This window comes from Hippoglossus stenolepis, chromosome 18 (genome assembly GCF_022539355.2).
Source record: "Hippoglossus stenolepis isolate QCI-W04-F060 chromosome 18, HSTE1.2, whole genome shotgun sequence".
Classification (NCBI taxonomy): Eukaryota; Metazoa; Chordata; class Actinopteri; order Pleuronectiformes; family Pleuronectidae; genus Hippoglossus; species Hippoglossus stenolepis.
Genome location: NC_061500.1, coordinates 8,340,743 through 8,364,103, shown reverse-complemented (window position 1 = coordinate 8,364,103; position 23,361 = coordinate 8,340,743). Strand labels below are relative to the sequence as shown.

Genomic DNA, 23,361 nt, shown 5'->3' with positions numbered 1-23,361 from the left:
AGCCTCCGATTGGGCAGGCAGGACCAAAACAACTGGCTCGACGTCATGAAAAGGTTGCAACCACGGGACGTGAAGCCCAGCCTCGTTCCATCAGGATCAACAAAAACTACACAATCATGGCTTCTTGTATACATTGATCTCTACCTGCACTTTTACACCTGATTGAGCTGCAATGTCCAATAAAAACACTTTACAGAAACTGCAGCCAAAATGCATTCAAATAAAACTTATATAAGTTAAAAGTCACTACAGGTGTATTATGTAATTTCACCACCTCTGCACTTTGAGGCTCCATTCTCCCACATGTAAATCAACTTTATCAGCCAAACCCTATTCATAAATCCCTGAGTGATTCCCCATGTATTGACTTCATGAAACGCACACACGGTACACGGCTGCATCCACTGATTTACAGAGTTGCACCTTTTCATTCAGCCCATTGGCCGCTCACCATGTGACCGCGCATGCATGCAGGCCCCGTCGCACGCACCTATATGACTCCCTGCAGCCGCAGATTGATGTGACCGCTGGTGGCTGCGTTATTAACGGAGCACAAGAGTTATATCACCCCGAGGAAATCCAGCCAACTGCCCGGGACTGAGCAGCTGCGGGGGCATAAAGCAAAGGCTGGGACCCAATCACCCACACGTCCCGGCGTTACAGCAGCAACAAATCCAGTCTTGGGGCTGTTAGGAGGCTATATCTGGGTTGTGTTTTTGTATTTGTTGAGCATGCGGGGTTATAGTCAGAGGTGCAGTTTGCTCCAGCTGCATTGAAGTAGTAAAGTTGTGTCCCTCCTTTGACTGGAGTAAATATATAAATGCAGTATTTCAGGATGCAAACAGGATCAGGTGTTTTTGTTTCTGGTGACGGAAGCGGAGCTGTCCCCGGTGCTGAAGGGCAGTCCATCATGGAGTAACTTTCAGCACCGCGGACAGCTCCACTCTCCCATTGATCACCAGCGAGCCTTTAATAAAACAATCCTCCTGCACAGGATCGCAATGCGCACTTACTCCTCATTGGCTGGAGTCAAGGACCACGTGACACCTCCCCCCCCTTACACCGTCTCCAGTCGGAAGCCCTCTCCTCTTTTTTTTCTGTGTGTATGTGTGGAGTCTGGTGAATGAACGCCAGCCTCATAAATTCAAGGCACATATCGCCCACAGGATGGACACGGTATCCAATCCGGTCCGAGGGAAACCGATGAGACACCACGGGAGAGCTGTTCGTTTTAAACTGAATGGTGATCATACTATATTGTATCAGCTGGAAGCACGAGACCCTTCTCATGCAGATCTTGGTAAATCTTGATCTGCACAAACAAGTCTGCATTCTGCACCCCCCCACCGCCCTGATTTATCTATTGAGCTTTTCCTTGTCGTGATTGTGCTGGTTATTTAATCAGCTGTCCTTAATCACCACCTTTGTAATCGTATCCATAGTTTTTGAATTGGAATGAATGGACCTTAACTTTTAGATGAATAAAATATATCAGTGACAAGATCACAGTATTCCCTACCTCAACATGCAATACAAAACTTTATTGAAAGATGTTTCATATTCTGTGGAGCTCATTTCAAACTTGTCACATTTGGATAAGATTTACTTATTTGCCTGTTTGGTATGTGGTATCATTTTCACTGCCTGTAGGCTGTAAAAATGGCAATTCAGAGTCAAATATCTCGTACAAGGCCTCCACAAGATGGAACTTCTATTTTCAAGGTATACAAGAGTACATGTAAAATTAATATAGGATACTAGAGAACAGTAATATGCATAACACTAAAAAGCTGAAATTATGTAATTATTTCAAAAAGGAGGATCTGAATCAGGAGGATGGGTGATGAGCTTCTGTTATTGGAATATGTCCAAATAGATGTATTTCGGCTGCAGACTTATGATCGAAGCACTATAATTAGTACAAGTGCATGTGTCATAATATTATATCCTGTTATTGTGTGTGGACCTGGTTATTGCTCCTCCTAGTGGTGGAAACGGTTATGAAGATACATCACAGTGCACCTGAAAGAGAAGTGGAAAAACATTTTACTGAGGTTCTTGTGCATAAAAGGCAAACGTGATTTAAGTTTTTATTTTCTATTCTACAAACTGCTGATTAGCATTTTTCATGATGATACTAAATTTCAGACAAAATGACATTCACAGAATGACTGGTTCCAAACCAAGCTAGATAGAAATCTAAAATCTACTATTACTAAAAGAGGTTTTTATCCTTCAGATGTACATCAAAATGTTGATTTTGGGGTTCCTGGATACAAAAAAAATTGAGTTGACTTGAGCCCATGCAGCTCAGTTCACCTTGTGATGTACCTTGAAAGAGGAACACAACAGTCCCTCAACACAATCAGAGAGGCAGCATCACTTTTCTTCATTGATCCATGTGTTCACCTCCTGGACTGTTTTCATCATACTGACACAAGACGGCAGACAAACTTGTTGTCCACAGTATTGAGTAGGGTCGTCTCTGTTCCTTTGCTGCCTATTGAATGCAGTCCCACACCCACATGTACTGTTGCTCAGGAAATGATCAGTATCTCTCTGCACCAATGCCGAGTTGTTTGAAGAACACTGATTGCTTGTGAATTCCCATGTTTCCCATGAAGGTGTGAAATTGCTTTTGTTATATTGTGATACGCAGAGGTCTCATTCTGTTCAAGTACTTTTTAATAACTTAAAAGCCTCGGGTGACCGACGGCACAGATGAGACTCCGCATGAGCAGAGCAAAACAATGGGCGAGATCAAGAACCTAAACGCTAAGTGACCTGGAATGACTGCTGTGAAAGGTTTTCATGTTATTCATAATGCTTCAGCACTTCATACAATATGCATTAATGAGTCTGCTGAGATCAATATCTGTTCATTGGTCCTTTGACACAGAAATATTGTTGAGAAATGTATTCACCCTTAAAACAAAGAAACAACAGACAAGGACAGCAACAGCTAAAATGGTACAAAAGAAATGAAATATCCCAAAATAGAAAATACTACCAAATTCTATCAAAAGTTCAGAATAACTGTGAAATTGCATTTTGAGATCCATCATTTCCTCCAGGTTTCACCAAAAAAATCCAAGGTCACCTGTGTCCATTGTGCTGAATATCCACTGAACATGATTTATCTGAGTCATACGGACAGAGGACACCTGACTTCAGTTAGAAACTCGCCCTCCAGCAGAATTCCACACCTGTTTTTTTACTCCAATTCCTCCTCTTATGTCCCTGATACCTGAATCCAGGAGGCTTTTAGGCAGCATCTCACCTGACAGAGGAGCCATTTGTGTTGAGCTGGAGATTTACTGGCAATCTGGTTTAAGTGCCACGCTCAAGGGCATGATGGCACGATATACAATGTGGGATTTTGACTCTCGGGTTTCAAATTTCCACAGGCGGAGTGATAGACTTCTGCTGCGCTGGTTCATTTGTAAATCTGTCATTTGTAACACGAAGCATGTGCAACACGCTGGCGTGCCCGGGCAGGAATTCACAGCGTAATTGCTCTGTCTCTCCGTCTTGTTACCTTATACGTGCGTTGGTCTCAGACTCTGGATGAACGAAGTCAGGAGTGCGTTTTCAAACTGGTGTCACTTTGCAAAGTCAAGAATACCTGGTTATTTAACAAAAACCTCTTTGACATCAATGCTTGCAAACTTCTTAAATTAAACTTGTTTTGTTTTTAGCGGCACCAGTTTCCTGCCACTGGAGATTAGAAAACGTATCCCTGGTGACTGGCACTTCGATGAGCTCTGCATGTTTCATCCTTAAATGTCACGTGTGCGTCTAACAAAGAGAACTTGAACCCAGGAGTCTTTGACATTCTAGATAAACACAAATCACAAAATATAGCTTTGCTCTGGCACTGTGCTGCCTTGAGTGCATCTACACCGACGACCGCTTATCCCCACGTCTGGCACCAGCTGCATCACTCACCTCAGCTCCTGTTTGATCTCTTGACTCCTGCAGCCGGATGCAGTTTGGTGAATTAAGAGAATTCCTCCAACATCTGTCACAAGAGTCAGATACAACAAAGAATGTTAAATGAAGCTCTTCCAGGTGACTGAGCTTAACAGTAAGATAACAAGACAACAGGTGCACAGACACTGCTTGTTGCTCTGTTTGGCTGAAATGGTGAAGCATGTAAATATGATCACACACCAACTACAAACATGCTATAGAACCATCAGCATACACAATGCACTTACTGTGTAATGTTTGCGGTGTTGACAATCTCATTTTAACATTTTAGCTTGCTCACATTTGTTAATTATCTAAAGGTAGAGTGGCTGGGAATGTTGTTAGTTTTGCAAGTTGATCATAAACCAAAGTACAGGACAGAACTGGCTAAATGGCGCAAAATGAAAGGTGAAGGGATCATCAAGTTTAGAAGGGAAACATGAATGTGATAAAGTTTCGAGTTTATGCATCAAATGTCATCCCTTGACTCACTAAGTCAAGCGAATCAAAATTCATCTTCTCTCTGTGACCCCAGGTGATACTCAATTCACAAGACCCAGAATAAACTGAAACCAGAGACGGCTGCACCACAATACACAGATTTAATTTACAACGCATGTAATAAAAGACTTTCATTGAAGTAGATGGCAGCAAAAGGAGCCCTAAACACAGGCCACAATAAACAAGGGATGGGGGCAAGTTACACAAGCAACACAAAAATCTAAATATTAAATGAACAACCCCTAAAAAATTAACCGTGTGGGAACAGACTGCATCAGGAAGGCTGGGGTAGAGGTATACGAAAACTATGTAGGCAGATTACAACTGAATCACAAATACACACAAAACTATTTAAAATACATTAAAACTGTTCTGCAACACTGATATTTTCTTGTTCACAGCAAGCTTGTGTGACTTAAAGCACAAACACTATCACACACATGCAAGATGGCTGCTCTACAACTCATTTCACCCTTTAACACAGCAGAGAACGGGACACAAGAGAAACAGTGGTTGGCTCCTCTAATGCTTTTTTTGTTTGAAAACTAAAAGGAACCGAATCACATTGACATACAAAAGAAAAGGTTACAACCATTTTACAAAAATACACTTGTATGTAAACCTAACTATTATACCTTGCTAAACAATAGGAGACATGCAGTTTACTGGAAGTCATATGTATAAAAAGTCATGTTAGTATTATCTTAAAACGTCTAAAATCTATTTGAAAGCATTTCCTTGTTGGCCTCAGCTTTCACTTCAAGTCTCTGAAGAATCTAACAGATCACATTTCAATCACTTAACAAAACTTTAATTTGATACAATGAGATAAAAGATATATTTCATGTTCCACAGTTTCAGTATAGAAGCTATGCTTTTATTTAAACAAATAAAAAGGGATCCTACCAAATCAACCACCAAACTAAAGTTGGCCTCATGCTCTCTCTCAGGTGGGACTCAATACAGGAAGTGAGGCCCAGGTGAGCTCCCCCACCCCCCTTTATAGACTCCGCCCTTTTCCCTGAGCTTCCTGTTCCCTTTCCTTCCACATCCAGCTTTCACATCTCCACAAGACTGGCTTTGTGCTTGTTTCCAGTTTTATAGGCAAGCTGTTTCTCCCCCTCCTGTTTCTTATTGCTAAACTAGGCTAATGACCAGCTGGCTATAGCTTTGTATTTAGGAAGAGAGTCTAACTTTCAAACATTTCTGTCGCTCCAGATAAAAGTAGATCAGTTTGAGTACAGGTGCACATTTTATTTCAGGCCTGTCCAGTGGATAATCAGCTCAGCTCTCCTGGTGTAAAAACAGAAAATTTATCTCGCTCCCCTCTTTTCCACCCATCTCTGCTCTCTTACCCATTTTTCTCTGCTCACCCCAACCAGTCGAGGCAGATGGCTGCCTACACTGAGTCTGGTTCTGCTTGAGGTTTCTCACAGTTTCTTCTCTCCACAGTCGACAAATTGCTGCTCATTGCGGAAACTGTGGGTTTCTCTATTATTTTGAAGGTCTTGACCTTCTATGTACAGAGCCTTGAGATAATGTATATTATGATGTTATATACAAATACAATTGAATTGAATTGAAGTAATTGTTCAAATGGGCCTTTCTGGATTCGGAAAATACACAATTTCTTCATTTCTATCTAAATTTAGCTCCACCTGCATTTCTAATGTCCTGAGCATGCAGGGTAGCTTATACAGTCTTACTGGACACAATCATCAGAGTAGAAGTTGTAAACTCGTCAGTTGCTGCCGGACTGCAGCCCCCACTCAGATAATGAGAATGTAGTGAGTATGTGTCTGAGCCTGAAAAGCTCCTTGTAAAGTGAACCTGTGAGACATTCATTATTCATGGTGATAAAGCGTTACCATGACTCTCTGTCTGCTTGGGAGGACCTTAGGAGTTTGGCTCGGGTCCTTAAGTGTCTGTTTCTGCTGCCAAGTGTTTGATGGCCTGTAACAGAGAGTCCAGACTCAGAGATACATGCAGCGTTTGTTAGAGGATACATGCAACTGTCACTGCCGCCTCATGGCAAATTTAACGTTAATTCAAGAGAGCGACAGAGAGACGATGTCGCAAGGTCAATTATTTGATTCAATGATTACTCACAGCTACATTTTGGGAGGTTCTTCATGCAGAACTTCATCATAGTTCACAGAGTAGTTAAAGGTCCAGTGTGTAAGATTTAGGTGAAAGGGATCTAATGGCAGAAAGTGAATATAAAATAATCCTAGTGATGTTTTCACTAGTGTGTTTCAGGTTAATTGTACGAATTGTTGTTTTCTTTACTCTAGAATGAGCTTTTTATATTTAAATACTTTATATTTACATCGGGAGCGGGTCCTCTCTACGGAGGCAGCAATGTTTTTTACAGTAGCCCAGACTGGACAAACTTAACACCTTGTGAGTTTTTAAGACAACTGAAGGTTTCCACAGGTTCTCTTTCCTGTCTGGAAAGGGAGGGTGAGGTGAGGGGTATTCAGCTGCAACATGCACCTTCACCACTAGATGTCACTTAATTCTACACAATTAACCTTTAAAAGCTAAATGACAACACAACAAGTAATTTATTCCAATATCATATATATTAAATGGTTTGAATGGCAAGTTTCCCAGGTGCTGTTAACCTTTACAAAATCTTATTAAACTGTGTTGGATATGAACACTGCTGTGGATAAAATACATTTTAAATGCCACTGTGATAAAGACAAATTGAAACGGTTTTATTTCATTCTTTACTGGACTGTATTTTACATAACACTATTCCACTCTTCTCGACCACTCAAAGGTCTTTACAGGACAAGTCACGTCCCCCCTGTTCACACAGTAGCTTGCCCCAAGGACCCTTAACACAGGTTAAACCACTGTCCTTCTAATCAGTGGACAACCCCCTCTAACCCCTGACCCACAGCCACTTACAGTATTTTGCAAGTTTGCAACAGATTAGTCAAAACAAGCTGTTGTGAAGCTCAGGAGAAGCTTTTAATGTGAATAAAAACTATTGTTATTGTTAGTGGTGGAAGTAGTAGTAAATATCATAACAATATATATTAGTGGTAGTAGTGTAGTTGTAGTAATAGTAGTAGTAGTAGTAGTAGTAGTAGTAGTAGTAGTAGTAGTAGTAGTATTGTTGTTGCTATTGTTATTTTGTCACTTTTATTCTAAAAAATCTAAATGATAATGTAACATATTGTTGCTTATTAGACATGTTTATCATAATTGTATCCACCATCTTTCAGTAGCATATAAGCATGCTAACATTTGCTAATTATAAGTTAACATAAAATACAGGAAAGGATAATAGTTTTACTGTTAGTTTTACAAATATTCTTGTGAGGGGAGAGGAACTTTCATCGAAGTTACCAAAGTCATGAAGGATCATCCTTTGGGAGCCATAGATGTTTCTAAAGTCAACATGCTAACATGGTCAAAGTGGCAATATTAAGTTTAGCAGGCAAAATGTTTACCACAGTTACTATAATTAGCACAAAAAGCAAAGTTGCTCATGACTCAGCGTGTATTCTGCTGTAGTAAATGTGTAACAGTAGCACAGGTAGAGCATTAAACTCAATAAGTGACTCAGTGATGTCAGGCCTTGTTCATACTTCACATGTTACTGGTAATGCACTTTGATGCCAAGTATGAGCAGGGTTCATACTCAAAGTTACACACAGCCCCAGTTCCCCTGCAATCCCATCAGACTGTAGCAGCAAAGCCTTTCACTCTTTTTACATGAAAAGTATTGGTTGTGTGATGGAAATCTGGAAATACAAGAGGCTGGAAACACCAAAGTTATCCACGTGTATTTTAATAGGGGCTTTCTGCAGAAAGGATCAACACAGAGAGTCACAAGGATCTCAGAGTGAAGATGCAGGACACTCAAATGCAAGCATCTTATATAGGAGGACTAAGGCTGTCTCTCAGAACCAGTTAAGACTGGTTCTGTAGGCGCAGGAGAGAGAGAGGAATCTAAACACAAACAACTGATTTACATGTGTTTCCTAAGGAGATAAGCAGACATACATTCCGTTCTTTGGAGAGTAAATAAGTGGCAAAAGGGTCTGGCAGTTTTCAGGTCATCAACAGTTTGTCAATCATTCTTAGTTAATTTTTCTACTACAGTTGTGTCGTGTACTTTAGCTTTAAATGCAGTGATCTTCACAGCTCTCAGTGTCTTCCACACAGCGTTGTTTGTTTTGTGGCTGAAGCTGCAATCAGAGCGTTAGAGAGCAGAGCACACCCGCCTCACAGTGTGCGGTCTGACAAATAGACTCACAGCTGCTCAAAATAACTCCTATCCAGCAATAAAGTCCACAACGTTCAGCTGGTTTGCAGTTGAACAGCTGGTGTGCGTTGGTGTTGCTGAAGAGACCCTGACCTTCGTAACATGTGCAGTGTAAGAAGTGTGATTTCATCCTGCAGTTAGCAGACGTACTTCATCTGTTTTTATAATCTCAGTTTTACAGCCATAGGATTTAGTTTGTCTCTTTTCTGATACAATTTCAGGCTTTTCTATCTCCTATCTGATCTCAGTGGCTGTAAACCAGTCACCCTGCTCCTCTGCCTTTGTCAGGTTCAGTGTACCCACCAGCTCCAATTCATAACACAGTATCTGGGGCCACTTTTCCATCATTAAACACAATGAGGTGCATCTCTATCGCAGTGCCCCAATTTTCTCTCTTCCTCCTCCCTTGTTTTCTCTGGAGGAACAGGGTGACACTCGTTCTCCAGGATGTCTTCAATATCCCGTCAGATTAAAGATTGATTGTCTCCTTAGTAAAAGACGATGCACAATTGGTCTTCCTCTGATTCTTAATCACAATAAATTCTTCTGGTGTTTACAGCAGAGAGCTATTGAAATTAGCTGTTTGCTTCGTCATGTTTTCATCCTCAATGATTATAATTGTTTGTCTGGTGATAATTGTGTTGTATTTTACCTTTAATCACTCAGAAGTATAACTTAACAATATTTTCACAATATAGCGATATGATTTTGATACATAATGATATCATTTAGGCTTCTTGTCAGTGATGCCTTTGTGGATACATCAGAGATTACTCCCTAGACTTTATATAAAGATGGACGATATGAAAGCTCCAAAAGTGAAGCCAAAGTGTCTCGTTGCCCGTTCACGTCATTTTATCACACTGATGTGTTAATTTTCCCGGTAAGTTAAACTTTTTAATAGTTCTTTACATGGGGCAAAAATAATGAGAAAGTGGAGACATCTTTATATACAGTCTACGGATTACTGATTCATTCAGTAACACAGGGCACTTATGTTTGTGCAGCATTAGCCGCTTTGATTTGAGTAAAGGTTGCTGTTTTGTACACACTGATACAGATGATAGAATAAATGCTTCTGTTGTTACATCGTCAGTCGTCCCTGCTCGCGTAGAGCTGTAAATAGAGCCCCTCTGGCACCTGAGAGGACTTTCATCTCCTGCAGGAACGTTCCCCCTGCTGGCTTTTTAGATCTTTCAGTTTCTCAGTGTCTCAGTATGTGGGGCGTGTTGTCATTTAAAGCCGCCACCTCCCGCGGAACGATGCAGGACAGCCGTCAGCAGCTCCTTGCTGGAGGTCAGCTCTGTGACGTGTGGCAGGGTGCAGTCTGCTCGATGCAGAAATAAACCTCAAGAGGTTTCTGTTTTTAGTTCAGTGAAACCCTCATTAGAATCAGGGTTGCATCAACTTGGTACAAGGACAAAATTCAACAAAGGTTTCTAGCTAATGGTAAATTCCCCAAGGTTATCAGGGGAATTTATTCATCTTAAAGGAGCAGTTTGACATTTTGTATAATAGACGTAGCTTATAATACATGTTGAACGATTCATCAACTCCTTCCTGTTGTGATCTACGCAAAATGACAAACTCCTGATTCTTCTCATCTGTAAACCTAGAGTTTCAGTTAACTTGTGAAAGGCTGTTAGATTTTAAGGAAGGGGTGAGGGAGGACGTTGTCTTGGTAATTTGAGTTTTCCAGCAGGATGAAGTTACTGTTTCGTTGGTTTCCCAAGCTTTTAAATAAATTGCATGACAATAAATAACTTTCTTTCAGTACAGCCGGTCCAAAGTTTCTCATCATAATTTGGCAAAATCCCTCAGCGAACAGATCCCAGATCCACAGATCCACAAACACTTTCACTAAGTGACATAATATACTATAAGCAACACAAACAAATGCCTAACCCAGACCCTAACCTAAACCCCAGTCAAACATATGGTCAAACTGATCCTCACACAGATAGAAGAACCAATACACACTCAATGACATAATGTTTTATGTTATGAGTCAGCACCTTGCGTTTGCGTTCTGCCCTTTCATTGCATGTGGCCTATGCAGAAAGTTAATAATTCCTGTGTGTCTGTCACAGCTGTTTAAAGTGTGATTTGAAAACACTCCAAAGATCGCAACGACCAGACTCCAGCTATGTCACAATACTTATCGCTCCTGGTAAGTCGCCTTTAAAATAATTTTTGGGTCTCAACATTGCATTTGTTTACCGTGTGAAAGCCCAGGTTTGGAGAACGCTTCATTATGTAGACAAATAGCAGGAATACACTTAATTAAAGTTAAATGCTCTGAGTGATTGCCGTAGTGCAGCTTGCAGAATCAACATTGAATAATTTAACACCAGCGCTGACGAGTGTAAGCTTTGGGCAATGTGTTAATAGAAAGGTAGAACTTGTTGTTTTACATCAAACAAGAATGTACGAAGCTTTGTCATTTCTGAACATACTGTACGCACGCTCCTTCTCGGCAGCTGGACTGCCCTGTGGTGATCGCTGCCATTTTTATCACTGGCATTGGAGGAACGTTCCAGTATGGATTCAGTGTATCTGTGTTGACCTCCCCCTCTGTTGTAAGTAGAACTATTATTTTTAAGAATCACGATTTAATGTCAACAAATTAAGAGACATACAAGAAGTTCTTTTGTAAAAGGTTGTAAAGGTTCAGTGTGTAGAATCTAGTGACATCTAGTGTTGAAGGTGCATGTTGCAGCAGAATAACCCTCACCTCCCCCTCCCCTTTCAAACATGAGAGAGAACCTGTGGTAGCCTTCAGTTGCCATAAAAACTCAAAAGGTTTAGTTTGTCCAGTCTGGGTTACTGTAAAAAACATGGTGGCCTCCATAGAGAGGACCATTCTACAACAATTCGTACAATTTAGTTGAAATACTATTATTTTATATTCAATTTCTGCCAATAGATCCCTTTCACCTAATTCTCACACACTGGACCATTAAACACAACTGCATTGCACCTCGATGGAAAGAAAACATGATAAATGCTGCTTTTGAAGAAAAGTGATATTTAATGCACTCGTGGTTTGTTCAGTTTATAAAGGAGCTGGTGAACAAGACGTGTCAGCAGAGATATGGCGTCTCGCTGGAGCAGTGGCAGGTGTCTCTCATCTGGTCCTTCACTGTCTCCATTTTCTGCATTGGGGGGTTACTGGGGTCACTGGTGGCCGGTCCGTTGATGTCGAAGTATGGCAGGTTAGTGTTGACAAGCAGAAAAGACACAACTTTTGCTTATGTCACATCCAAGAAGAAACAAAATTCAGTTTTTAGCTTTGTTTTCCTGATTTATTTGGCTCAAACGCAGACGTCTCTGTCTCCTCATCCATCAGAAAACAATGTCTCCTGTTCAACAATTTTACGGCTATTTCTGGAGCCCTGTTGATGCTCTTCAGCCAGAAAGCCATGTCCTTTGAGATGATCATGGCGGGACGATTCCTCTACGGCATCAATGCAGGTAAATCTACTCTGTGTAGAAAGCCATTACATCTCTTTCTTTCTTTTTCTCTCCATCACTCTCAAACAATCCATTTCTATTTATACCTGCGACTATTATATTTCGAAATTCTCTCAGCCATTTGTCACCCAGTTATTGATCCGTATTGACTCCCCCTGAAAATGTGTGATTCCCTCGTGGACGCATCCAGGAGTGAGTCTCTCGGCTCACACCATGTACCTTGTTGAATGCGCCCCCAAGAAGCTGCGAGGGATGGTGGGAGTGACCATCGGCACCTTCATCTCCTTCGGCAAGTTCAGTGGTCAGCTGCTGGGGATCAGGTGAGGTCGATCGCTATGGGAGCAGGTGGTGGTCAGTTCAGATGACAGCTCAGGGGTTCTAATGAATGGGTGGGTTAAGGGAGGACTCCCAATTCATAGGCCGTGGTCAGATCAGTTAACTATATGATAGATTGCTATGAAAATGTGTTCAGATATTCTAGTTGATGATCAATAAATGGAGAAGACCTCTGTAACTCTCTGACTTTTCCTCTAGCACCACCATGAGGCTGACATGTCAGTTTTTGTGAAATATTATAACATCTATTAATAATAATAAACATAATCTTTATTCGTATTGCATAGATAAAAATAAAAGCATGTTGATAAAAATAAAAACATGTTAGAATGTAATTCCTACTCAAAGCTCGGGGCCTCTGGCCTGCTTTGCCTGTACCTGTAGCAACGCCCATGAGCTGATGTCTCTCTTGCAGCGAGTTACTTGGAACAGAGCAGAGGTGGCCCTGGCTGCTCGCTTTCAACGGTTTCGCTGCGTTACTTCAGCTCGCCACCCTGCCCTTCCTGCCGGAGTCTCCCAGCTTCCTGCTCCTGAACAGAGGCGACCACGAGGCCTACAACAAAGGTGTGAGAAACCTTCTTTTTTAACCTCAGGGGGGATCCTTTCTACAAATAAAAGCTTTTTCACGTTTGTCGTGTTATCACCAACTAAATCTTTGTTTTCCCCCTCAGCTTTAAAGAGGCTGTGGGGCGATAAGGACTACACCTTTGAGGTGGAGGAGATGATGAAGGAGAAAGCTGCCATGCAGGGCGTCCGCAACCACTCAATAATGGAGCTGATTCAGAACAAAAATGTCCGCTGGCAGCTGATCACCATCCTCATTACCTTCATTGGACTGCAGCTCTGTGGCATCAATGCCGTGAGTTACATGTAATATACAGATGTAGATGATAAAGTGCACTTACAGCATCTCTCTGCACTGTCTGACATTTGACCTCCTATTCAAGGAAATGTGGCGTGAAGAATTAATAATCACTTTTATGTTGAACAATGTTTGCTGAACAATGTTGAGGCTGAACATACAGTATCTTTTGATATTTACGATATTTGATTAAGTTAAATGATATATTTTGTTGGGACATGAAAGAGCTTGTTGATCCGTGTTTGATTACAGATGTCGAAATGATTCTTACATTTATTACATTTTTACATTTGTAAGCATTAGCTAAATTGAGGTTTGTAAGTGATGTGTTCAAGGAACAAGGGAAAACACTTGATCCTGTGAAGAAAATCAGGTTGAAATCAAGAAAACATAAAAAATAAACCTTCACACACGCAAACAAGCAGGGCGATTTAGAAGTTATGATATACAAAACAGACTGAATTAGCATTTTCACATTTTTTTAAATGACCATCGTCAGTTTCCAGAGCTTCGTACTGATTAACTTTCAAAACTAGAACATCTCCTACCTTGCTTGCTGAAACCAAACAAACACCGTGTGCACATCTGAGCTCTTAAATATCTTTACTTTCTGTGTTCTATTCTCCAGGTCTACTTTTATTCTTTTGATATCTTTCGTGAAGCAGGAATTCAAGAAGGGCAGTTACGTTACGCTGCTTTGGGAACGGGGCTGTGTGAGGTGTCCACCTCCATCGCCTGTGTGAGTCTCATTTCTCTGATCTCACATCATGTCCCACATTAGTTTTATGGTCTATGAAATATCCTTCTCACGTCCTGACATGAATGCTTCGGTGATTTAGGGGAATTGTCCTATGAGAAGGCCCGTTCCTGTGCTCTCTCAGTGTTCTCCTGTAATGGGACTCCTCTGTGACAACCTGTCCCAATGTGCAGTTATAGCTTCCTCGTGTGGTCGGCTGGTGAAATTGTGTTTGATGTTGCAGTTCATGATTATTGAGAGCACCGGGAAGAAAGTGCTGCTGCTCAGAGGATACATGGCGATGTCAGCGACGCTGGTTCTCCTCACCATCACTCTGTTCCTGAAAGTGAGTCGCCTCTAAATCAGCCGCTGTTCGCAGCTTATCTCTGCAGAGGTTGATGACGACTGACAGCCACTGACATTACTCATGAATGTCTTTCTTTTCCCCTCAGACTCACATCTTCTGGATGCCGTACTGCAGCATGTTCCTTATTTTCCTCTTCATCTTTTGTTTCGCCAGTGGACCATGTGCGTTTACCACTGGAGATCTCAGCTATTTATTAAGGGTTTCATTTTTAAGTATTTCCTCTTTGAATCAACAATGAGCTGCATAAATCTCTCTAATGTTCTTGTCCTTCAGCTGGAATAATAGCTCCTCTTCCAGGGGAACTCTTCACCCAGCCATTTAAATCAGCTGCATACACCCTCGCCTGCACTCTCAACTGGACAGGCCTGTTTCTGCTGGGGATGCTCTTCCCTGTCATAGTGGTAGGCACATTCTTTTCCTCGCAGAAATTTGTATATTTTTTAACTGGAAGAAGTTAATTGAGATCAACATCTTTCCTCTCCAGGATAATATGGGTTACTTTTGCTTCCTCATCTTCCTGGTCTGCTGCACCGTCTGTGGCCTGTTTGTGTGGTTCAATGTCCCCGAGACCAGGCACAAGACAGCGTTGGAAATCGCCGCAGACTTCGATAGGATGCACTGCAAATCTGGGAAATCAAAGAAACAATTCAACGAGCAGGACCTCAACGGATTCAAATCACACGAGACCAGATTCTGATCCTATTCACCAAGCATACACAGTTTAAATTGCATTCTTGAGTTTCTACATGTGTGTTTAAGAGAGTGTGTGTTGCTATTTTAGTGATACTCTGAAAAGTGGACATTGGTGTAGAGACTTTTCATCTTTGTCCTTTTAGTTAAAAGCAGCTTCAGCTTTGGCCCTGGACATTATCAGTGGTGTGCGTGTGTGTGTGTGTGTGTGTGTGTGTGTGTGTGTGTGTGTGTGTGTGTGTGTGTGTGTGTTTGACGTCAGGCATCAGAACATCTACTGACCAGTTACATGCTGCAGAGGGTGGGGGGGGGCACTTTTGCATCGTGCGTGTTTATCTACAAGAAACGTGTGTGGTGAACATTTACTTTTTCTGAGGTACTTGATATTTCTTCTGACATGAATATTGTGCTTTTTGCTTCAGTGCATTATTTGAACAACTGTATCCTGATCTTAGAAAATATAATAAATTAAAGTACATACAGTACAGTGAAGTAGTAAAAAGCATCTGCATCAATGAAATGCTGCTCATTTCATCTACTGGGATCTATATTTAGCTCTGACAGGAGTGTTTCTGCTTTTGTATTAATATATATATTAGTAAAGGTATATTATGCAAATAATGCAAATTATGAGACAAAAGCTGTTTTTTTATTACAGACATCAGACACGTCATTAGCACGGCTACAACAATAAAACCAGAGCACAAACACAACAAACACAACAATAACAAACACAACTTCACAATAACAATATTTCATTGTATCAGGTTTGAGCAGACTCAACAACCTCAATAACAAACTAGACAAATGAATGTGAAACTCTGAGGTTGTACTCTGAGTCGTGAATCCTTGAGGTGTGTGAGATCTTCTTGTTTTGGTGAACATGGCTGAGCTGCGGGCCACAGCAGGACTGGTGCACCACGGGGAAAGTCCTTCCAATTACGCAGGCACGCAGCCGCCGCCCATGTGCGCGCCTCTGATAACACAATCTGCTCCGCAAAGCTGAAAGTTGTGCAGGCGATTATGTCCCAAACGTGCAGGGTCAGAGGTCTGGATGCGGCTGTCACGTTGGCTTTGACGTCACCGAGGAGTTAAAAAGTCACAGGGAGGAGTTCCAGCATCAAAACGAAACTGACTGCTAACAACACTCAGGTGTTTCGTTTAAATGCCTCCTCCAGTGAAGTGTAGGGTTTAAAGAGAACATCCCTCCACTGCAGCAGGATGCTTCCTTCCCTGTTCATGATGGACACGATGGAGACTGATCCCAGCAGCTCCCCGGATGAAGCCAGGGTGGAGAGAGGCTTTGACCAAAAGTGAGTTGATTTATTTCTGGTCTAATATCACACATGCAACTGAGGAACTGAGAGGAACTGAGCATCCTGTCAGGGGAAAGCTGGGATAATAATTTGTGTGGTTATATTAAAATCCAGCCTCCTTATGTCTTCCTGGTCAATAAATGGCTTATTCCTACATTATTAAAGATATTAGTCATGCAGTATTTTATCTGATGCCACAATTACAATTTACACAACGTTAATAATCTCCATCAGTCTCTCCTCACCTGCTTCTATCCTCTGCAGGTTTAAACCCTATCGAATGAATATTTAAACCAGTAGATACTGAAACCCGTCTCCCCCGCTCCCAGCCTCAGCTTCACTCACACTCCTCGCCAGCTTTTATTTGCTAGATTGATCTCAGGAGGAAAATCTGCTCATCAGCAACGCGCTGACATAAACAAGAGCTCGCAGGTAAATTATTTACAGCAACCCTATATGGATGAACTGTCAGGGAGTGTTGAGACGGGGGCCCGGCCGGCCCGGGACCTGCTGCAGATATAGGCCTCTCCGTCTCTGTCAGGGTGTCACTGATAAAGAGGAGCATGACGGGAGTGGGTGACACAGGAAACCATGTTCTGTTGCACCACCGAACACGCCAGTGAGTCAAAAACATATCACACATCTTTCGGGTTTTTATGATGCTCAGACTTTAATTGGTGGTAGAGATAGTCGAGGGCCATGATAAGATCTCCAGCCTCCACCCTGCTCCACTCCCTATAACAAGGTAACTCAAGTTGAAGTCTGCAAGGTCCTTCATTTCTGAACAACTTTCTGTGACAGAATTGGGTCGTTTAAAAACTCAGATACTATGTGAAAACAGCCTCTGGTAGGATTAGTGCAAACATAAGCACAGAGGCGCTGCAACATGGTGCATCTCAACAAACCACATTCACACAATTCCACCTCGGACATGGTTGGATTGTCCACTAAACCCCAAAATCCACACGTCTGAGGTCTCCTCTTCTCCTCCTCTTCTCCTCGGGCCACGCCACGTTCTCCTGGTCATGTGGCCGCAGACTTCAGCTGTGCTTCTTGTGTTGTTTGATCGCAGGGTGTTCGTCAACAGAAGTCTGACGCTGGAAAACATCAAATGCTACGGCTTCGACATGGACTACACGCTGGCCGGTACGTGAAGTTAAAAGGTCGCCGTGTTGCGGCCGTAGACTGACCTCTAACGTGCTGAATTTATTCTGGATTCTCTCATGAACAGGCCACTCAAGATTCTCCGGATTTTTGTAAATGTTGACACTGTGTGTGCGTTTGTATTTATTTCAAGTTTACAAGTCCCCTGACTACGAGAGCCTGGGCTTTGAGCTGATAAGAGACAGAATGGTGTCTATTGGATATCCTCATGAGCTCCTACGTTACACATACGACCCCAGCTTCCCCACACGGTCAGTTCTTAACTCCTCCTCTTTACCTGAAGCTCAAAATCTCAATTAAGTCAATGTAAATACAAAATACAAGTCAAACTGATGCTCAGTGAAGTAAAAAGATATTTTATAGGTTTTGTGTGTATACCTTATCTTTCATTTTGCCTGTATTTGTTGCCAAGGGAACACAATTTGTGAAAGGCATGTTATTATATCTTACTAGTGATGTAATCAACAATACAACAATGATTTTGTTTCTAAATTCAAGGATAAAGCCAGAACATGGAATGAAATAAGTAGAAAACAAGAATTAGTGAATTACTCGTTCTCCTCCTCCCTCTTTTCTCCTCCATCTTTAGCGGTTTGGTGATCGACACCATGTATGGGAACCTCCTGAAGGTGGACTCCAACGGGAATATTTTAGTTTGCAGTCACGGCTTCTGCTTCCTTAAGGGGTAAAGTTAAACTTTTTTTGAGAATACAGTACAAATACTGTTGAATCAATAAACTGTAAAAAACTCCCTTCAGTTTATAAAACTCTTACAATCAGCTCCATTGAAGACAGATATGACATTAAAACGTTTGCATGTGTTAATGCAGCAGAAATAACAATCAAATAGTTTAATAGACAGTTTTCTGCATGAGAACTTTAACTTTTATACTTAATGTATAATGTGCTGATAATATTTATGTACTATTAATTTTACTTTTAGTTGTAATGGAGTATTTTTACCCCACGGTGTTGCTACTTTTACTTGAGTAAAACTTCAAGCTCTCAGATGCAACATTCGTCGGACTCGCAGATGTTAACAGCTGCCCTGTGAGTGAGAGAGTAAAAGTCTTTATTTCAGTTGGATGAGATCAAATATGTATTTAAGGTGCATGTATAAATCTATATTCCTTCTTTCTACTCAACAGTTAATGAAGCAGTTAATATGTTTGTTAAATAAAATATAACAATGTAGCATTCTACATACTGAGTACTTTTATTATTGATATATATTCTTACTGATTCCTCAACCTCCACGACCTCCATGTGTTTAATCAAATTTTATTCAGAAAAGTTAGATATACTGACTGAAATATAAACTCATTTATCAGTTTGGAGACTTTTATTACTGAAACAAAAATGTATTCTGTAAATGTAGCTTGGAATTATCTATAAAAAAGTGGTAATTATATAATTTGATTAAAAAATGATCCACCTACAGTTTAATTGAAATCTGACTCAGCCAGTTAGTTATTTAATGAGAAGCGAAGCACAAACAGCCGCAGGCAGTGTGACGGTCAGAGAGGAGCTGTCTGAGGGTGATTACACTCGTTTTCTGCTGGTTACACATACGCAGACACACACACCCACACACCCACGCACATACGCAGACACATACGCAGACAAGCACACACCCCACTGATATCAGCTGCAGATACACATAAGTGTTTCTCAGTTATGTTTTTAATAGATAATCACAAGATTTTTACCATTTGAGTGTGTTGGATTTTGTGTGTGTTCAAATGTCAGATTGTATAATGTGTGTGTGTGTTCCACAGAGAAGACATTCACAAGTACTACCCCAACAAATTCATTCAGAGAGATGACACCGATCGCTTTTACATCCTCAACACACTCTTCAATCTGTCAGGTTTGTTTTTTATGAATTTTTATTTATTGTATATTATTTCCAATAGAATCAGAAATGTTTATTTTTCAGTGTAATTTTTTGCCTTAGGTCCTCAGAATTATTTTTACACTATTAAATTAATATTTTGTTTGCTAGAATTTTAAACTAACTGAAAAAACAAAAGTAGGTAAACCTGAATCTGTCATGTGATTGGCTGGTGTTTTCTTTTTTTGTGCCGTGCAGAGACGTATATCTACGCCTGCCTTGCCGACTTCTTCACCAGATGCACCAGATACACAAAGTGAGTTTTATCGTCCCCCTGAGGTTTCTTTCTTCTTCGGTTACCTCTCAGATTTGGACTACAATAAATAAGCTGATGAACTAATTGTTATTTAACCTCCCACCCCTCTTTCTCTGCTGTTAAATCTCCCGCAGCCTCTTGAAAGGTTACCAGCACGGAGACTTGTTCATGTCCTACAGAAGCATGTTCCAGGACGTTCGAGACGCCATGGACTTCATTCATGAAACGGTGAATCAACGCAACACATAAGACATACAGCAGATGTGGGTCCTAATTTGTCAATATTCTAAATGTAAAATCTGTGTGCTGCATAGGGAATCCTGAAAGATCGGACTATCAAGAATTTGGAGAAGTACGTAATCAAAGATGTGAGTAAACTGCCAACGTTACGCACCAAAATGTGTTTTATTTTGAAAACAAATGGCTGAAGTTTTCAATTCATTTTTTTTTCAGCCAAATATTTGTGTTCTCTTGTCTCGGATTAAAGAAGTAGCCAAGGTTTTTCTTGCCACCAACAGTGACTACGGCTACACTGAGGTGAGGAATACACAAACTGATAAATAAACGGAAATTAAAGGTAAACAAAGTTATTCTGACCTTTTCTTTTTTCTTTTTTCATCAAGGCCATTATGAAATACTTGCTTGATAATACTATCAAGGTAAGGAGATCTTAATTTAGATTTGAATTCTTTGGAAAATATAATGTTTATGTGAGTTTAACATCATTTTTCAAACTAGACTGGAAATCCGAAAAAGTCCTGGCGCTCCTTCTTCGACCTCGTGGTCGTGGACACCAGAAAACCTCTGTTCTTCGCTGAGGGGACAGTGCTGAGACAAGTGGACACGGTACCAAAGAGTCTCACTGCAGATTTACATACTAATGTTAGTAGTGACCGACGGCAGCTTCTGATAATGTGTTGTATTTCTAACGCAGAACACAGGAAAGCTTCGGATCGGGACGTACACAGGCGACCTCCAGCACGGCACCGTCTACTCTGGAGGTGAGATTCAGAGTTTAGACGTTTGTTTTCAGAGGATTAGAAGCAGCAACAAAGAACTCCTACTTCATCTTTGCTGCCTCTGCTCAGTTTTGAGTATTTAAACCTTATTGGCAAATGAAATTTGGCCTATTTTGATCACCAGGCAGAAGGTTTGACTCCTACAGGTCTATTATTGAGGTTTGGGTGTAATTTAAGTGTGGGGATTGGAAAGTAAGCTTATTCTTAATTAAACACTTAAAAGTTCAAGCCTACTCTTCACAAGACTAGATAAATAATATGATGCATGGAAGAACAGAAAGGCCTTACATGTATTTCTCGGGTGCAGGATCCTCGGACATTGTGTGTGATCTGCTGGACGTCAAAGGTAAAAACATTCTCTATGTTGGAGATCACATCTTTGGCGACATCCTCAAATCTAAGAAGCGTCAGGGCTGGAAAACCTTCCTGGTTGTGCCAGAGCTCTCAAAGGAGCTGCATGTGTGGGAGGAGAAGAAAAGTGAGAATAAACGACGTTGATGTTGTGTCATCGTGATCTCTTTAGCGTGGTTCAGAGTTGTAAAGTTTGCTGGGGTTGTTTTTGTTTGTTTGTCAGATCTGTTTGAGGAGCTGAAACGTCTCAACGTCTTCTTAGCTGAACTTTACAAGTGAGTTTATGTATCTTACATTTTAAAATGCTGATAAGCCCGAAGTAAACACTCGGTTTGATCAATGATGAGTTGATAAGTTAACAAATAACTTATTCATCATCAGTAGTTCATATCTAAATTGTCAATAAATCAATCAATTTGGCCTCTACAATATTTGTGAGGATGGTAAAAATCTCTCAAATATTTAGGGTTACGAGATATTCGTTGCCACTAGATGTCGCACTAGCACCAGCGTCTCAGGCTTAGTCGGCCACACCCTCATGTTCTCAGCAAGGTGTGTGAAGGCCCAATGAGCGTGGCCCCTAAACAGCACAGGTAAATGAAGTAAACTTGGATACACGAGAGGGGGCTCAAATCAGCACGTCCACCCATGTTTACATCTTTACATCACATATATAACCTTTAAAATGGGAAAAAAATATTATTTAGCATTCAGTGAAAACTAACAACTGTTGAACATTTTATATTTCGACACTGTTGCGTGACACAAACTCGCAAGTTGCTAATTCGCTGTGTTTGTGGTTTTGAAGACACCTGGACAGCGGCAGTCGAGAGTGTCCCGACATCAGTGCCATTCAGACACGAATGAAGGTGAGCTCCACATTTCATCATTTCATTTTTTAAGCTGTAGTCATACACAAGGCTTTACACTGGATATAATAAGTACTGCAGTGTTTTTATTTTAACTTCTGTTGCCAAGAGGTTTCTGATGTTTCTGCTGTTTCTTCTTCATGCTCTCAGGTGTTGACCTACAGGATGGACATGTCCTACGGTCAGATGGGCAGCCTCCTGCGCAGCGGCTCCCGACAGACGCTGTTCGCCAGCCAGCTGATGCGTTACGCAGATCTTTACTCATCCTCCTTCATCAACCTGCTGCACTACCCCTTCAATTACCTCTTCCTGGCTCCTCCTGTCCTGGTCAGTCACCTCTCTGCACAGTTAATAAATCTACAGCTCATCGTGGTCACGTCGGTCGTTCTTCATCCCTCACTCTCACTGTTTCAGATGCCCCACGAGGTAGCAAGTCAAAACTCGGCCGAATTTGCTTCATCAGACCTCTCTGCCGTCACCAAAAACATTGTCAAAACCTGAGGTTAGTATTGATTGTAGCATTTTACCTCTTCTTTACTGACTTTTGTTTGCAAACATTAACATGTTCCTCTCTTGTAGGACTGAGATGAGACAGAAGAACTTTCTACAGAAATCTTCAAATGACCTTCGACATGTCACAGTCCCCATTTTTGAAGCTGACTTTTGCACGAGGAGTTTGTTGCAGCTACGATGCGTCTCCTTTAACAAACAACTCACCTACTGCTCCACCCACTGGACATGAAATACATTCCTGTGCAACATTTACCATAAACGAAGCTGTGATGAGATTTTATTTTACAGGGTTATTGTATATAAGAGTGATGACTTATTTTTTGTGAACTTTTGATGTGATGTTTAAGAAGTGACGTATTTGTTGTTTGAGTAACTTCTGTTAAATTATTCCAATAAATCTTCATTGAAGGACAAGAACTCTTACTAAGGTGCATATGTTGTTAGAGGATCTCAGCTGATATTAAAGGTCCAGTGTGTAAGATTTAGGTAAAAGGGATCTATTGGCAGAAATTGAATAGAAAATAATATGTTTTCCTTGGTGTGTTTCATCTAAATTCTACAAATCCTAGAATGGGCCTTTATAATTAAATACTTTATATTTACATCAGGAGTGGGTCCTCTCTACGGAGGCTGCCATGTTATTTACAGTAGCCCAACCTGGACAAACTAAACACCTTTTGAGTTTTTATGACAACTGACGGCTACCACAGGTTCTCTTTCATGTCTGGAAGGGGAGAGGGAGGTGAGGGGGTATTC

At 41.1% G+C, this 23,361-nt stretch overlaps 2 protein-coding genes across 2 annotated transcripts; both read left to right on the top strand.

Moving 5' to 3' along the window:
* Positions 1 to 10,904: 10,904 nt before the first annotated feature.
* slc2a11l (solute carrier family 2 member 11, like) lies at positions 10,905 to 15,230 on the top strand. The gene is made up of 12 exons (XM_035185108.2): positions 10,905 to 10,928; positions 11,239 to 11,337; positions 11,813 to 11,973; positions 12,108 to 12,232; positions 12,423 to 12,552; positions 12,984 to 13,132; positions 13,240 to 13,427; positions 14,059 to 14,169; positions 14,411 to 14,512; positions 14,619 to 14,694; positions 14,807 to 14,934; positions 15,018 to 15,230. Exons 1-12 carry the CDS (start codon positions 10,905 to 10,907, stop codon positions 15,228 to 15,230), a joined length of 1,506 nt encoding a protein of 501 aa, XP_035040999.1.
* Positions 15,231 to 16,338: 1,108 nt separating this feature from the next.
* nt5c2l1 (5'-nucleotidase, cytosolic II, like 1) lies at positions 16,339 to 23,022 on the top strand. Its single transcript, XM_035141736.1, has 18 exons — positions 16,339 to 16,536; positions 17,612 to 17,685; positions 17,837 to 17,954; positions 18,293 to 18,388; positions 19,482 to 19,573; positions 19,796 to 19,853; positions 19,988 to 20,081; positions 20,168 to 20,221; positions 20,307 to 20,390; positions 20,477 to 20,512; positions 20,592 to 20,699; positions 20,788 to 20,854; positions 21,180 to 21,350; positions 21,447 to 21,498; positions 22,032 to 22,092; positions 22,243 to 22,419; positions 22,507 to 22,594; positions 22,672 to 23,022. Exons 1-17 carry the CDS (start codon positions 16,445 to 16,447, stop codon positions 22,591 to 22,593), a joined length of 1,521 nt encoding a protein of 506 aa, XP_034997627.1. The 5' UTR covers positions 16,339 to 16,444; the 3' UTR covers position 22,594; positions 22,672 to 23,022.
* Positions 23,023 to 23,361: the final 339 nt, after the last annotated feature.

Coding starts and splice junctions, on each gene's coding strand:
- slc2a11l (XM_035185108.2), top strand. CDS start 10,905: ATGTCACAATACTTATCGCTCCTG. Junction 11,974..12,107: donor TTGATGTCGAAGTATGGCAG/GTTAGTGTTGAC, acceptor CTCATCCATCAG/AAAACAATGTCTCCTGTTCA. Junction 14,513..14,618: donor CCATCACTCTGTTCCTGAAA/GTGAGTCGCCTC, acceptor TTTTCCCCTCAG/ACTCACATCTTCTGGATGCC.
- nt5c2l1 (XM_035141736.1), top strand. CDS start 16,445: ATGCTTCCTTCCCTGTTCATGATGGACACGATGGAGACTGATCCCAGC. Junction 17,686..17,836: donor CATGGACTACACGCTGGCCG/GTACGTGAAGTT, acceptor ATTTATTTCAAG/TTTACAAGTCCCCTGACTAC. Junction 20,391..20,476: donor GTGACTACGGCTACACTGAG/GTGAGGAATACA, acceptor TTTTTCATCAAG/GCCATTATGAAATACTTGCT.